General features: G+C 45.2%; 1 protein-coding gene across 1 annotated transcript in view; it reads right to left on the minus strand.

Moving 5' to 3' along the window:
- Positions 1–14,535, minus strand: part of sema3bl (sema domain, immunoglobulin domain (Ig), short basic domain, secreted, (semaphorin) 3bl) — a 157,574-nt gene that overhangs the window by 38,429 nt on the left and 104,610 nt on the right. The window contains exons 5-7 of the mRNA XM_068052100.1: positions 6,096–6,186; positions 2,789–2,905; positions 950–1,092 (exon numbers count right to left, since the gene is read on the minus strand). Of these exons, the coding sequence (XP_067908201.1) occupies positions 950–1,092; positions 2,789–2,905; positions 6,096–6,186 (351 nt within the window). The remainder of the gene's footprint in view (positions 1–949; positions 1,093–2,788; positions 2,906–6,095; positions 6,187–14,535) is intronic.

Here is a 14,535-nt window from a genome sequence, read left to right on the forward strand (position 1 = left end):
TTGAGCAGCACTATATATGGAACCAGACCTAAAGTCTAATATAATGCTACAAGTCAGGAGGTCTGATGAATGGTTTACTGCCTCTATCCTGTTGCATTCTAGGGCACCTACCCTCCAGTAAACCTCTCCCCAGCTCCCACCATCTGAGTCTCGCTCTGATTCCTAATATGGTAGTGAGATCAGCATTACCATCATCTGGGTTGAGAGGAAAACTGCTCCATCTTCCTAATGTAACCGCGCCGGGAAGACAGGGCACCGGTTCAAACCAATGTCAGGACTTTCTTCACACGTGGCAAGGACTTCAGAGCCATGGAAGCAGAAGGATTGGGATCATTTGAATAAACATTTGGCTGTTCTAACGAGACACTAAGGGGCCAATTTAATGAGTTTGTGCTGTTGGCGCGAAGCCTTGCCCCAGCAGCATAAACTCAGGTACACACGGCCCATGATATAACACCGATGGGGGTGGGAGGGCAGGAGGGTGTCAGCAAGGGCCCAGGCTTCCTGCAGACAGAGTCACAAAAAGATACAGGAGATTGAATAACCTTCCTCCTCCAGATTTCTCCTGTGACACTTAAATGCCAAAAGAGACAGTGTTTGAGTGAAAGTGGGTGGGTGGGGTAAAATATGTCTTAGGCATCAAAACGGCGATGGTGCATTTTGATAGTGCTCCTATGAAGCATCCGGAGATGTTTTACTACATTAAAAGGTATTATACAAATGCAAAAAGTTTTTGTTTTACACTCCGCCCGAGTTCTTTCCCATTCACATTCTTTGCAGTAAAATCCCCAAGTTTCAACAAAGAGCAAATAAGACAATAAGAAATAGGAGCAGGAATAGGCGAGACATCTCCTCAAGCCTGCTCCACCATTCAATCAGATCAGGGCTGATCTTCCACCTCAACACCACTTTCCCACCCGATCATATGTCCCTTGAATCTCCAACTCACAGCACAAATGCGTCCGATCCGACTATATATGGCCTGAACCTTGCCCTCCGACTCCATGGCCTTCTCCGTGAAGAAGAAGTAAACCTTGTCATTGTTGCGGTCGACGTTGTCCGGGATGAGGTGAGCAGCGACGAATTTGGGGTCTGCAAAGGAAAAAGAACGAGAACGTTGAGATGGTCACGGGGCGAGGAAGATAGCTCTTTGTGTCAGCATCAAAGGGTATCTTTGTAGATGAGTGGGAATTATAATGAGGAGACCCTGGCAGAGAGCATCACCCAAAGGGATGGCGGACAGGAATTCTCAGCTGGCACAATTCCCAATGCCTGCTGAAGATTGGAGACCTTTTTAAAAGGCCTCAGGAGGTCAGCTCCCAGTTTGCAAGAGTATCAGTGAGGCCTTATCAGCAATGAAATGGACAAAATTCCTGGGGTCTATCAGGAACTCCTTCAGATATACCCCCTTGATTGAGGGTAGGGGGTGTTATGTTTACACCAGGTTGCTGGATATATTATGATTTATCTCAAAGCAAAGTAGATATCACAATTGTATTAAATCACCAAATGGTTTATTTCAACACTTTAAACTTTCTCAGCTCTGACTAGATCTCATTACAATATCTTCTTCAGAACAATCTGTTTAGTAGAACATTCAAGCTCTGTGTCTTTTGGTTTCAGTTTCAACTCCAGCTCCACCCATAGGCTTAAGCAATCAAGCACAGTGAACACAGTTAAGTGGACAGACTAATACAATCAAAGACAGATCAAACACTACAGGGGTAGATGGAAGGATTGTCTTTGTCTCCCACTGTGCATAGTCATATTTGACAGAGAAGGAGAGAAGAAAGGTGAGAAGTTCACCTGAATGTTTTCTGGAAAGAATCCCAATGCACAGCTGACAGGAACTATGGACTAAGGTTAAACAGCCATCCTGTCAACTTAACGTGCCCACTTACTGTGATGGTACATTGCAGTGTCTATAATAGTACTGCTCAACTCCTCTCATCCTTTCCAGATTCCAGTGACTGCTGGCCAATGTCCTGCTCCACTGGCCTTCCAGTCCTTTGCCTAAGTGCTTATTTTTTACATGAGAGTGTCAACATACTATTCATCATTGAAAGGCATCCTAGAGTAAGTTGGGCCTCTCTTCACCGAATGTCCATACATTACAGTCAGAAGCTGGAGACACTGCCTGACTTTGCCGCTTTTTAACCCAGGAACACTAAGCCTAATGCACGCCGACCACCTACCCTGCTGAGATCAACTAGCACATCATAGGAGCTGAGTGTAGCTGAGTATCAGATGCACAGGAGGCTTGTAATAGCAAATACTATTACAGTTCACAAGGAGCACTTTGCACTGTTCATGTAACCCATAACTTTGCAGAGTTAAAGTTCCCCAATAGATGTAGAAATGAGAATATCACTGGATGGTAACTCAGCTTCCCCCAGTAACACATTCTAGTCAATTTGTCCAACAGCACATAGAATTTACAGCACAGAAACAGGCCATTCAGCCCAATCAGTCTATGCTAGTGTTTATGCTCCACATGAACCTTCTCTCACCCTTCTTAATCTTACCCTATTTACATATACTTCCATTATTTTCTCCCTCATGCGTTTATCTAGCTTCCCTTTGAAGGTATCCATGTTACTCACCTTTACTATTCCATGTGCCAGTGAGCTCCACTTTCTAACCATTCTGTATAAAACACACTGCATACAGCACTCTGTATATAACACTCTCAGCATAACACTCTCTCTCTCTAGAACACAATATATACAATATCTGCTCTACACTCTGCCCATCCTTCAGATCACCACTGACGATAGCCACTGGTTACCTTGCAACAAGCGCTGGTCAAGCTCCGTCCTCATGGCGGAGCGGGACCCCAAGCTGCGGAAGATGACGGGGTCCCTCCCCAAGAAGTCGGCCGTCAGTCCGGAATACAGCTCGTCACCTAAGGAATGGAGGCAAATACAGTCAAATGATCTGGCTGTCCTCGGTTACAGCCGACTGCACTGCAGACAAACCTTCCTAATATCTGCCAAATCATTCTCAATTTATACCACCTTCACCCACGTTTAATATACTGCAGGAGAATTGTTTTCCAGCTTCCCTTTACATCTTCACCTCTGTGCTCGCTGATCTACATTGACTTCCAGTTATGAAACCTTGATTTTAAAATGCTCAGCCTTGTTTCAAAATCCCTCCATGGCCTTGCCCCTCCCTAGCTCTGTAATCTCCTTCAGCCCCACAACCCTCCGAGATCTCTGCACTCCTCCAATTCTGGCCTCTTGGCTATCCCTGATTTTAATTGCTCCACCATTGGTGGCTGCACCTTCAGCTGCCAAGGCCCTAAACTCTGGAATTCCTTCTCTAAAACTCTCCTCCTTCAAGTTGCTCCTTAAAACTTATCTCTTTGACCAAGCTGTCCTAATATCCCGTTTCATGGCTCAGTGTCAAACTTGGTCTGATAACATTTGTGTGAAGCTATGCAAATGCAGTTTGTTGTTGTGTGGCATTTAGTTCCTTGCTGGATAAGCTCAAGCTCAGTAAGGCTGACTTCCTTCAGGAGGGAACAACATTGACAGGAGGCACTGAGCAGGTAATCGTGGGACTGTATACCATGATTTCCAATGGCCCCTCCATTTAATTCAGTGACCATGGGCACATTGGCGCAGTGGTTAGCACCGCAGCCTCACAGCTCCAGGGACCCGGGTTCGATTCTGGGTACTGCCTGTGCGGAGTTTGCAAGTTCTCCCTGTGTCTGCGTGGGTTTCCTCCGGGTGCTCCGGTTTCCTCCCACATGCCAAAGACTTGCAGGTTGATAGGTTAATTGGCCATCATAAATTGCCCCTAGTATAGGTAGGTGGTAGGGAAATATATAGGGACTGGTGGGGATGTGATAGGAATACGGGATTAGTGTAGGATTAGTATAAATGGGTGGTTGATGGTCGGCACAGACTCGGTGGGCCGAAGGGCCTGTTAAAGTGCTGTATCTCTAAACTAAACTAAAACTAAACCATATCGGTTGGGGTCATTGGTTGTTCTTGGTGGTGAGTTTCATTTAAATGTGAGTTCTTGGACTTTAGCTTTTGTCTGTTGGATTGTCTCACAGATCTTAAATTCTTCTGTTATGACAGTGACAGAACCACAACTCACTTTTCAAACATTTTCCCATTCCTTAGATTGTCAGGAAATGTGAAGGCTCCTAACAAATTTGCTGTGAGGTATCTAATCCACAACACAATGGAGGCCATTATGAAGTAGGCCTGAAGGGTTGTATCATTGACCCTTGTTCCTAATGTTACTATGTAAAGCACAGGAATAAATTCCATTCCATTTGCGTTGCAATAAACTCTCTGCCCTCATTGCATTTTGTATCACAAATGCATTTTTCCAAGTAAACTCTATGTTGCAAATCTTCTGCAGAGTGTGAAGAGTACAGAGTGAAGACATTACTGCCCCGGCCACTCAAACTCTACTGTCGGAGGAAGCAGAAAGTTACCATGGTGACGAACCCTTCACGGACTGGTACTGCACAGGATTCTGTTTGTTTAAATACTTGCTTTTTGACCCTTGATTTGAGGAGGCCTCATCCTTTGTGAGTCTCCATGTGATGCCATTTCCTCCCAGAGCTCCTTCAAAATCCCAGAATGATGGAATGGAAGCACCGATAAAAATGTTTTTTTGCACAAGAAGCGCCTCCAAATTTGAGACCCTAGGATTTTAGCTGGGGAGGGGGAGGGGGGGGGGTGGAGGATTGGAAATGGGTGGATGTGGGTGGGTGGGGCAAAGGTAAGGGGGAGAGCGAGGAAGAATCATATCCATGCCATGTCTGAATATGAAAAGGATTATTAGGTCCCTCTGTAATCATTAGTAACGCACTAATGTTAGGCAGGTTGCTGTCTCCTCAAGTTGCTGGCCTACTTTTTCATTCAGGAATACAGTGCTAATGAGGCATGATGTACTCTAACCATATCTAGGGTCACCATGTTGCTAACAGAGACATATGGAATAGTTTAACTTGCTGCTCATAAGCTGGTGATCGACTGCACTCCTCCATAGTGATGGGACTGAAGGGAAAACAGTTGCTGACCCCGTGTTGACAAGCTGATTGGACCGTTTTATAGTTTTTTAGGGACCATGTTGTACACAATAGTTTGACTTTTAGGAATAACCATTAAACTGGTTGGTGAAAAGCAAGGTTTCTTCAAAACAACTGTTAAGCCGTCTTAATATCTCCCTGGTGTAGGTCTTTCAAAGAGAGATTTATTGACAGGATTAATCACTTTGGATTGTTTGTTATACCATGAGCTAGGCAAAGACAGATAGGCAATCAGCACGGCACACTGCTGCTCTAAGACTGGATAATACATTCTGCAGGGAATCACACCCACACTGGGATCTCGTGATTCCAATCTCATTCAAAAGGAGGACTTTAAAAAAATGTTAGAACTCCTTTCAAGGGGAATTCTCACCATTAGAGCTCCTTAGAAGGGGAACTGTCATCATCCGCATCCTTTAATCATAGAATAGTTACGGAATAGAAGGAGGCCATTTGGCCCACTGTGTCGTGTTAGCTCTCTGTAAGAGCAACTCACCTAGTCCCACTCCCTTGCCATTTTCCCACTGCCTTGTAATTTATTTCTCTTCAGATAATTAACCAGTTCCCTTTTGAAGGCCTCAATTGAATCTGCCTCCACCACATCCGCAAGCAGTGCATTCCAGATCCTAATCACTCGCTGTGTAAAAAGGTTTTTCCTCATGTCGCCTTTGGCTCTTTCGCCATTCACCTTAAATCAGTGCCTGTGGTCCTGGATCTTTCTGCCAATGGGAACAGTTTCTCCCTATTCACTCTGTTCAGACCCCTCATGATTTTGAACACCTCTATCAAATCTCCTCTTAATCTTCTCATCTCCAAGGAGAACAGACCCAGCCTCTCCAAGCTATCCATGTAACTGAAGTCCCACATCCCTGGAACCATTCTCAATAATCTTTTCTGCATGCTCTCTAATGCCTCAAAATCCTTCTGAAAATGTGGTGCCCAGAACTGGACACAATATTCCAGTTGAGGGATTAAAGGGGGATTCTCATCATCAGGACCCTGTAAAAGATATTTATTTTGAAATTTTCAAATTGCTTACCAATGAAGGTGCTCGCAAAAGGTCGGTTCGGGTCATGTGGACATTTGCCCCGCCCATTTTCCACACTGTTCATGTCCATCCTAAAAGCATGCTTGAAAAAAAATGCACAAAGAGGAATTAGTTAGTGAGCTTGTTTACAGCTCGGTTGATGGTGGCAAAAATCTGCAGCATAATAACACCCGGTAGATAATCCTGCAAATACAAATGATCAGGACATAGAAGGGTTTCATTGTCTTTAGTTGACTACCTCTGATTGATTTTTCTTTCCTGCACTGGGGGTTTGTCTGTTCCTGAAAGTTTATATGAAATCCTTCAATTAGTACCAGTACAGTGGAGGGCCCTCCCCCCACAAGGCTACAAAGAAAGGACTGAAACCTAGGCAGGAATTTTACAGGCCCTTCGGACATGGGGTGGGAGGCAGGAGGGCTGGGAAAATCGCGACGGGAGGCATCGGGAGGGAAGCGCGATGTCTTCCTGCCGCTACAGCAGCCAAGGCAGAATCGGCAACAGCTTGGCCGTCCGCCAACTGGAGGTTGGGGGGCCAATGAAGGTATGCAACTGGCCTATTAACGGACATTTCACGCCTCCGTCAGCATTTACCAATGGAGGGATGGCCCCCTGCCACATGGGGAGACCGGCAAGTACGTTGTAGTGGCCTCCCAGCAGCCTCCCGGGAGGGTCCTTCCTTTAACAGCGTGCAACGGCTCACGGAGAGGGCCACCCCATGGCAATGGCCGCCCCCACGGCTCTGATGCCACTGCTGGAGGGTTCACCCACCCCGATCACCAGGGCCTGTCTGCCTGTCCCTGTCACCTTAAATAAAAATGCTCTTCGCCCCCTTTGATTCTCCTTGCAGCCTCAGCAGTAGCCACCTCTATTGGTGGCGCTGCCGAGGCTGCCAACTCGCTGATTGGGCCGGCAGCTCAGATAGGCAGGCCACTGTCCTGAATAGGATGGCGGTCCCGGTGGCTGCCTCTTAATTGGCTGGCGCTGGTAAAATGTCCTTCCTGCTCCGGCCTTCACCCGGACTGGTTTGGATCCTGCATTTGGACCCGGCAACCAGACCCATGGCATGCCGGTCAAATTTCCTAGGTTCAACTTGCATTGGAATGATATTGAACTGATCTTAACAGTACATCGAGTAAAAGGTGGTGTTCAGTAAGACTATACATCTAAATAAGATCCCCAAACAAGAATGGGATATAAGCGTTTAAGCATGGAATGAATGCTACCTAAACTCATTGGAGCCAATCTTTAGAGCAAAGATCATTCCCTTCCATCAGTCTGGCTCTAGACATGTCCTAGGGGTAAAATAGTGTTCAGTTTGACTACACCCTTCCCTTTCTATTTGAGCTTACTGGTCCCTCCTGCAGGTCACTCAAAGTTGACAGCTGTGTGTAGAGTGTATTATATAAAGTCATCACTGTTAAATTCAGTCACGCGGAAGAGATTCATGTCTACTCACGTAAATTTGAAGCAAATGTTAATCAATTATGCTATTTTATATCCTGAATGCCTTGTGATATGATATGGCAGAATCAACATGTCCTGGATAATTGACAGAATTATTACCTTTCCCATCCATGCAGGAGCTACTATCAAACATTTCCTGTCTGACATCCCCTCAGCCAAATAATAAGATTGTAAAGCTGCACATCAGATAACTGTATCAGAATCTAATACATTTTCCATGAAATGATTCCTTTGTGAGAAACAGCATGTTATCTCCCAACAGAATACCTTCATCTGCCATGGAGCAGAAGTACTTCTTTCCAAGGGCTGTATAATATTCAAAAGGTTCCCCTCTCCGAGTCGGAACATTCACAGATACTGTTTAAGTACATGGTTAATGACAGTCTAAACAGGACCCTCATACTCGGTAGAAAATGCAACAGTATGACAAAACAACTTGCATTTATATAGCACCTTTGACACAGTAAAACATCCCAAGGCATTTCACAGGAGCAATTATCACACCGAGTTTGACACGAGCTGCATAGGAGATATTAGGACACGTGGCCAGAATCTTGTTCAAAGAAGTAGCTTTTAAGGTGCATCTTAAAAGAAGTAGCAAGGCAGAGAGGTATTGGGGGGGGTTTCCAGAATTTAGGGCCTAAGCAGCAACAATCCACAGGTTCATCATCTAGCTGTGTCTAGTTCTCAGGTGTTGTGCAAGCACTGGGTGTCACAAGCACATACTGGGCAAAGTCAATTTGCTCATGTTTAATACTGTGCAGTTGGCACATGTCTCATTGATAATTTGTTTTTATTCATTTGGGGGAGGTGGGCATCACTGGCTATGTCAGCATTTATTGCCCATCCCCAATGGCCCTTGAGAAGGTACTGGTGAGCTGCCTTCTTGAACCGCTGCAGTCCATGTGGGGTACGTACACCCACAGTGCTATTAGGAAAGGAGTTCCAGGATTTTGACCCAGCGACAGTGAAAGAACAGTAATATAGTTCCAAGTCAGGATGGTGTGTGGCTTGGAGGGAAACTTTCAGGTGGTGGTGTTCCCATGCATCTCCATCCCTTGTCCTTCTGGGTGGTAGAGGTCACGGATTTGGAAGGTGCTGTCGAAGGAGGCTTCGTGAGTTGCTGCAGTGCATGTTGTAGATGGTACACACTGCTGCCACTGTGCATTAGTGGTGCAGGGAGTGAATGTTGAAGGTGGTGGATGGGATTCCAATCAAGCGGGCTGCTTTGTCCTAGATGGTGTGGAGCTTCTTGAGTATTGTTGGAGCTGCACCCATCCAGGCAAATGGAGAGTATTCCATCACACTCCTTACTTGTGCCTTGTAGATGGTGGACAGGCACTGGGGAGTCAGGAGAATTCCCAGCCACTGAACTGCTCTTGCAGCCACAGTATTTATGTGGGTGTTCCAGTTCAGTTTCTGGTCATTGGTGACCCCCAAGATGTTGATAGTATGGGATTCAGTAATGGTAATACCATTGAACGTCAAGGTGAGATGGTTAGATTCTGTCTTGTTTGTGATGGTCATTGCCTGGCACTTGTGTGACGCAAATGTTACTTGCCACTTATCAGCACAAGCCTGGGCATTGTCCAAGTCTTGCTGCATATGGACACGGGCTGCTTCAGTATCTGATGAGTCACGAATGGTGCTGAACATTGTTCAATCATCAGCGAACATCCCCACTTTTGACCTTATGATGGAGGGAAGGTCATTGATGAAGCAGCTGAAGATGGTTGGGCCTAGGACACTACCCTGAGGAACTCCTGCAGTGATGTCCTGGGACTGACATGATTGACCTCCAACAACCACAACCATCTTCCTTTGTGCTAGGTATGATTCCAATCAGCGGGGAATTTTCCTTTGGATTCCCATTGACTCCAGTTTTGCTCAGATTCCTTGATGCCATACTCAGTCAAATACTGCCTTGATGTCAAGGGCAGTCACTCTCACTTTACCTCTGGAGTTCAGCTCTTTTGTCTATGTTTGGACGAAGGCTGTAATGAGGTCAGGAGCTGACTGGCCCTGGCGGAACACAAACTGAGCATCAGTGAACAGGTTATTGCTGAGCGAGTGCCGCTTAATAGCATTATCCGCAACCCCTTCCATCACTTTGTTGATGATCGGGAGCAGACTGATTGGGTGGTAATTGGCCGGTTTGGATTTGTCCTGCTTTTTTTGCACAAGATATACCGGAGTAATTTTCCACATTGCCGGATAGATGCCAGTGTTGTAGCTGTACTGGAACAGTTTGGCTAAGGGTGCAGCTAGTTCTGGAGCACAAGTTTTCAGTACTATTGCCGGAATTTTGTCAGGGCCCATAGCCTTTGCAGTATCCAGTGCCTTCAGCTGTTTCTTGATATCACATGGTGTGAATCGGATTGGCTGAAGACTGGCTGTAATGCTGGGGACTTCAGGAGGAGAACGGGATGGATCATCCACTCGGCACTTCTGGCTGAAGATGGATGCAAATACTTCAGCCTTGTCTTTTGCACTGATGTGCTGGGCTCCCCCATCATTGAGGATGGGGATATTTGTGGAGCCTCCTCCTCCTGTCAGTTGTTTAATTGCCCACCAGCATTCATGACTGGATGTGGCAGGACTGCAGATCAGATCCATTGGTTGTGGGATCGCTTAGCCCTTTCTATTGCATGCTGCTTCTGCTGTTTGGCATGCAGATAGTCCTGTGTTGTAGCTTCACCAGGCTGACACCTCATTTTGAGGTAAGCCTGGTGCTGCTCCTGGCAGACCCTCCTGCACCCTTCATTGAACCTGTTCATTGTTCCTGTTGACACATAGTGTGCACGAGGCAAGAGAACAGCTACTACCAGTGCCCGTGCACATTGAAGACCAATTCATCTGCACGTACAGTACTATTGGGTAAAAGCCAACGATTCAGTCAATATCTAAACCTGTGATGTACGTCTCCATGTGCACAGCTGTGCTTTCAATTGAGTGAGTAGACTGGGTTTTAGATATCCCCCACCATCTGAGGGAGAAACCATAACCTCGTTCAGATATAAAGTTCTGGTCTCTCTGCAAAGCCCCCCTTTGCCTTTTAACCTTCATTAGATTTCAGAAGAGTAGCATGAGGGTAACATATGTCCTGCTACTGATTAATACAGCCTGCTGAAGATCTGAGTGATTCCAATGTTTCAAGGCCTAACTCAGCCAAGCCAAACAAGAACAATTCTTTATAGATCTCTGAATGAATTATAATCATTGTGTGACTATTAGTTTTCATCATGCAAGTTTAGGAACTGCTGATTGTGAAGAATTCTAATATCTCCCCCATTGCATATAGTGTTTAGTCCCCACGATGATCTGAATATCAGAGCCAGGATTTATTTTTCTTTTACCAGAAGTAGCTCATCAAGGGAGAAGATTTCCATTGGTGGCTGTGTGCTGATGACGCGTTAAATATATCGGAAGGTTTCCTATATTCTAAGAACGCCCTTAAGATTTTCTAGAAATAGAACATGTGGGAAATCTTCCCGTTAGGTTTAAAATGTCACAAACACAAAGCGAGCAGAAGCAATCTCCTCCCCCTGAAGTTGGTATTTTCATTCGCATGTCAGATTTCTCTGACAGCAGGGAAAAGCAAAATGAAAAATGCAATGGAAAGAAAAGAAAGGAACAAAGGAAGGAGCTGTTATGCAGCAACATTTCACATCTCTCAGATACGCCTCAAAGCTCTTCACACACATTGACGTGCAGTTGTATATGGCAGCCATTTTGTGCACAGTAACGTCGCACAAACAGCAGTGAGATGAATGGCCAATTAATTTGCATTTTTGGTGTTGGTTGAGACACGAATATGTGCCTGGACATAGAGGAATCCCTGCTCATCTTGGAAAAGCACCCATGGGATCTTTAACATGCAACATGAGCCACCACAATAGGCAAACAGGGGCCTTGGCTGAAAGACTCATCTAAAAGCCAGCACCGCCAACAGTACAGCACTCTCTCTGCACTATGCTGAACTGTCGGCCTAGATTCAAACCATATGGGCCAGCTTTAAACACAGCTCGCCCAGTGGAAAGAGGGGCGGTAGTGGAGTTAAAGTGGCTGTGGTGAACTTACTGCCTCGCTCCTGTTCCTTCGCCACAGTTACTGTAGGCTGGGCAGCAATATCTGAATCAGGCACAAGCCTCATGACTGTATGCAAATTGGGGCCTATGACGTATATAGGACTCTGATGCAACTTAGAATTATGTGGCGTGTGGGCCAAGTATATTCCACCCAGCTGCAGCAGGCAGAGAAGAGGAATAGGTCCCAATGTGAAATATTATTTACACAGGACTAGGAACAGCAAGAATGCTGTTCCAGGTTCACTAGAATAATGTGGGCCGCTACTGCCCTGGGCTGCCCCGCGCCTTGATAGGTGTCCCACCCCCTGCCCCTACACCCCTCCATGGACCTACCATCCTGCCAGCTGGGTTGCCCAATATTGCCCAGAGCTAGCGAATTACAAATAGGACAGCTAAGAGTTAAAGCTCATCTCGTGGAATAGTGTGGAGTGGGGATGCCAATCCCACAACCTTTCTACTCTGAAGCTGCCAATTACGCAAAGCTAACACTTGTTTCAAAATCTTTCCAAGCGTGGCGCTTTCCAGCTGCATTACAGATGTTCCCCAATTGGAGAGATTGATCAATGTGGAATCGACAAACATACATGTCCTTATGCACTAGATACAAAGCTTGTACTAATGACATTAATAATATTGAAATTAAAAATATAAAAGCCTAATATATATGCACACATACATATCTGTATATATCTGTATGGTGAGAGTTCAAGGATATTAGCTTGTGCAGTGAGTTGGGATAAGTCGACTGAATGCCTCCCCTTTATTACATCAGTTTCTGTCATTGTTCAAGATTGTTTATTGTCCACTTACAGCCATTAATTGTCATATTTTTAAAAATGTCATTATAAGCAACATGGGAATTCCTAAGAGTCATTCAACCAAGTCCATCATATCCTTTAATAGACAAAGTGCAGTTGATGGTTCAAACCCTCAGGCATAACAGATGCTGTTCTCAAGGAATTCCAAACTCCTAATCTTTGTTTATTGATTACAAGGGGGGAATATCACCCCAAACAGCCTATTGATTGACTTATGGCTGGAGAGCAGTCACTCTGTCCATGCATTGTCTCAAAGAATCAACGCTGAAGGGTAGCCATTGAGTATTTCGTGTGTGAGATTACCTAATTGAGTTATTAAATCATGATAAAGACTGCATGTAAATCAAGGAACAAAGCCATTCCAGGGTCCTAAAACCAAACCAAAATTGTTTTCCGCTTTTAAAGTTCTCTTTCTCCATGTTTATGCGGCCTGCTCTCCTCTTCAGCCACGCTTCAGACAGGCAATGGCAGATATGAATGAATGGTTGATGCTGGCATTACCACCCATTGATGCTCTATCCCTGACATCAGCAAGTACAACCAGCCCTACAACCCTCCAAGATCTCTGTGCACCACCAATTCTGGTCGCTTGTGCATTGCCAATTTTATTCGCTCCAACAATGGAGGCTGTGCTTTCAGCTGCCCTGGTCCTAAACTCTGGAATTCCCTCACTAAACCGCTCCGCCTCTCTCTCCTCATTTAAGATGTTCCTTAAAAGCTACCTGTTTGGCCAAGCTTTTGGTCACCTGTCCTGGTATCTCCTTATGTGCCTTAAAGTAAAATTTTGTTTGATAATTGATCTCATGAAGCTCTTTGTGATGTTTTATAATGTTAAAGGTGCTTTAAACATGTAAATTGCTTATTTTTAATCCAGATTTCAGTACATCTAGATTGTCATTTGAAGGGTCGTTTTAATGATTTGTACTCCAGGGCTGTAGCACATATTGGAAATTGGGGGACACGCTCTACACTATTTCTCTTACAGATTGTTCACTTTAGATACTTTTAACCCACCCTACAGAGTTTAATTAGAATGTTAACTGCTCCTTGGTCATGGGACTTTATCCAACACTTGGAAGCAAAAGCAGGAAGTGACTTGGGATTATTGGATTTGATAGGTTGGTTGTCTCAACTGTTTTCTAAAGGAAGTTTTGTGGCACAAAATTAAAGAGACAATTTTTTTGGCTGACAATATATGGCAATGTGAAGTACAACTGACAGAAAGAAAACAAAGTTATAGTTGAATTGGAGCAGAGACTCCATAGAGAATTCAGTAAAAATGCCTTAATCCAGAGTGGTGAGAATGTGGAACTCATGACCATATGGAATAGTTGAGATGAACAGCAGAGATGCATTTAAGGGAAAGCTAGAAAAACACAACGGGGAAAGGAATAGAAGGATATGTTTAAGGGATCAGATGAAGAAGGATGCAAGGAGACTTACATGGAGCATAAGCACCAGCATGGACCTTTTGGGCTGAATGGCCCGTATCTGTACTCAAGCATAGTGAATGCATCTTCAAATGCCATATCCTAACAACTGCTCCACTACTCTCATACACTGCTCAATTCACCTCACCCCATCACTCACCTACCAACAATCTCTATAAATCAGGACTCATTCCTCACATTCACAGCTTCACCTCATCCTCACACCCTTAGCATTGCTGTCAGTCTCACACACACATCTCACAGCTTTCCACACACCACCAGCTATTCAAACGTGACAGCCACATCACCCACACAGATTGCACAACACTCACTGACACACTTCCCTCTCTCTTGCCGCACTAGGTGGCACACAACCAGAGGCAGCAGGAGCTAACTGGAGGTGGGGGGGGGTGGGGGTGGGAACAGGTGCACCTGAGTGACCTAACCCCCATGGAGGAGACGGTAGTAGCCATTATTGGAGCGTTCATTGTTGAGGCCATGGCCACAGGTGGTGCTGAACCTATTGAAGATGACAATATCCCCATACTTAATCCTCCTTTTCACATCCCTCTCCCCCCTCATCCCACACTCTCTGCTGATTTATAAGTTGTAGTTGGTGTCAGCATGCACC

This window comes from Heterodontus francisci, chromosome 19, assembly GCF_036365525.1.
Source record: "Heterodontus francisci isolate sHetFra1 chromosome 19, sHetFra1.hap1, whole genome shotgun sequence".
Lineage (NCBI taxonomy): Eukaryota > Metazoa > Chordata > Chondrichthyes > Heterodontiformes > Heterodontidae > Heterodontus > Heterodontus francisci.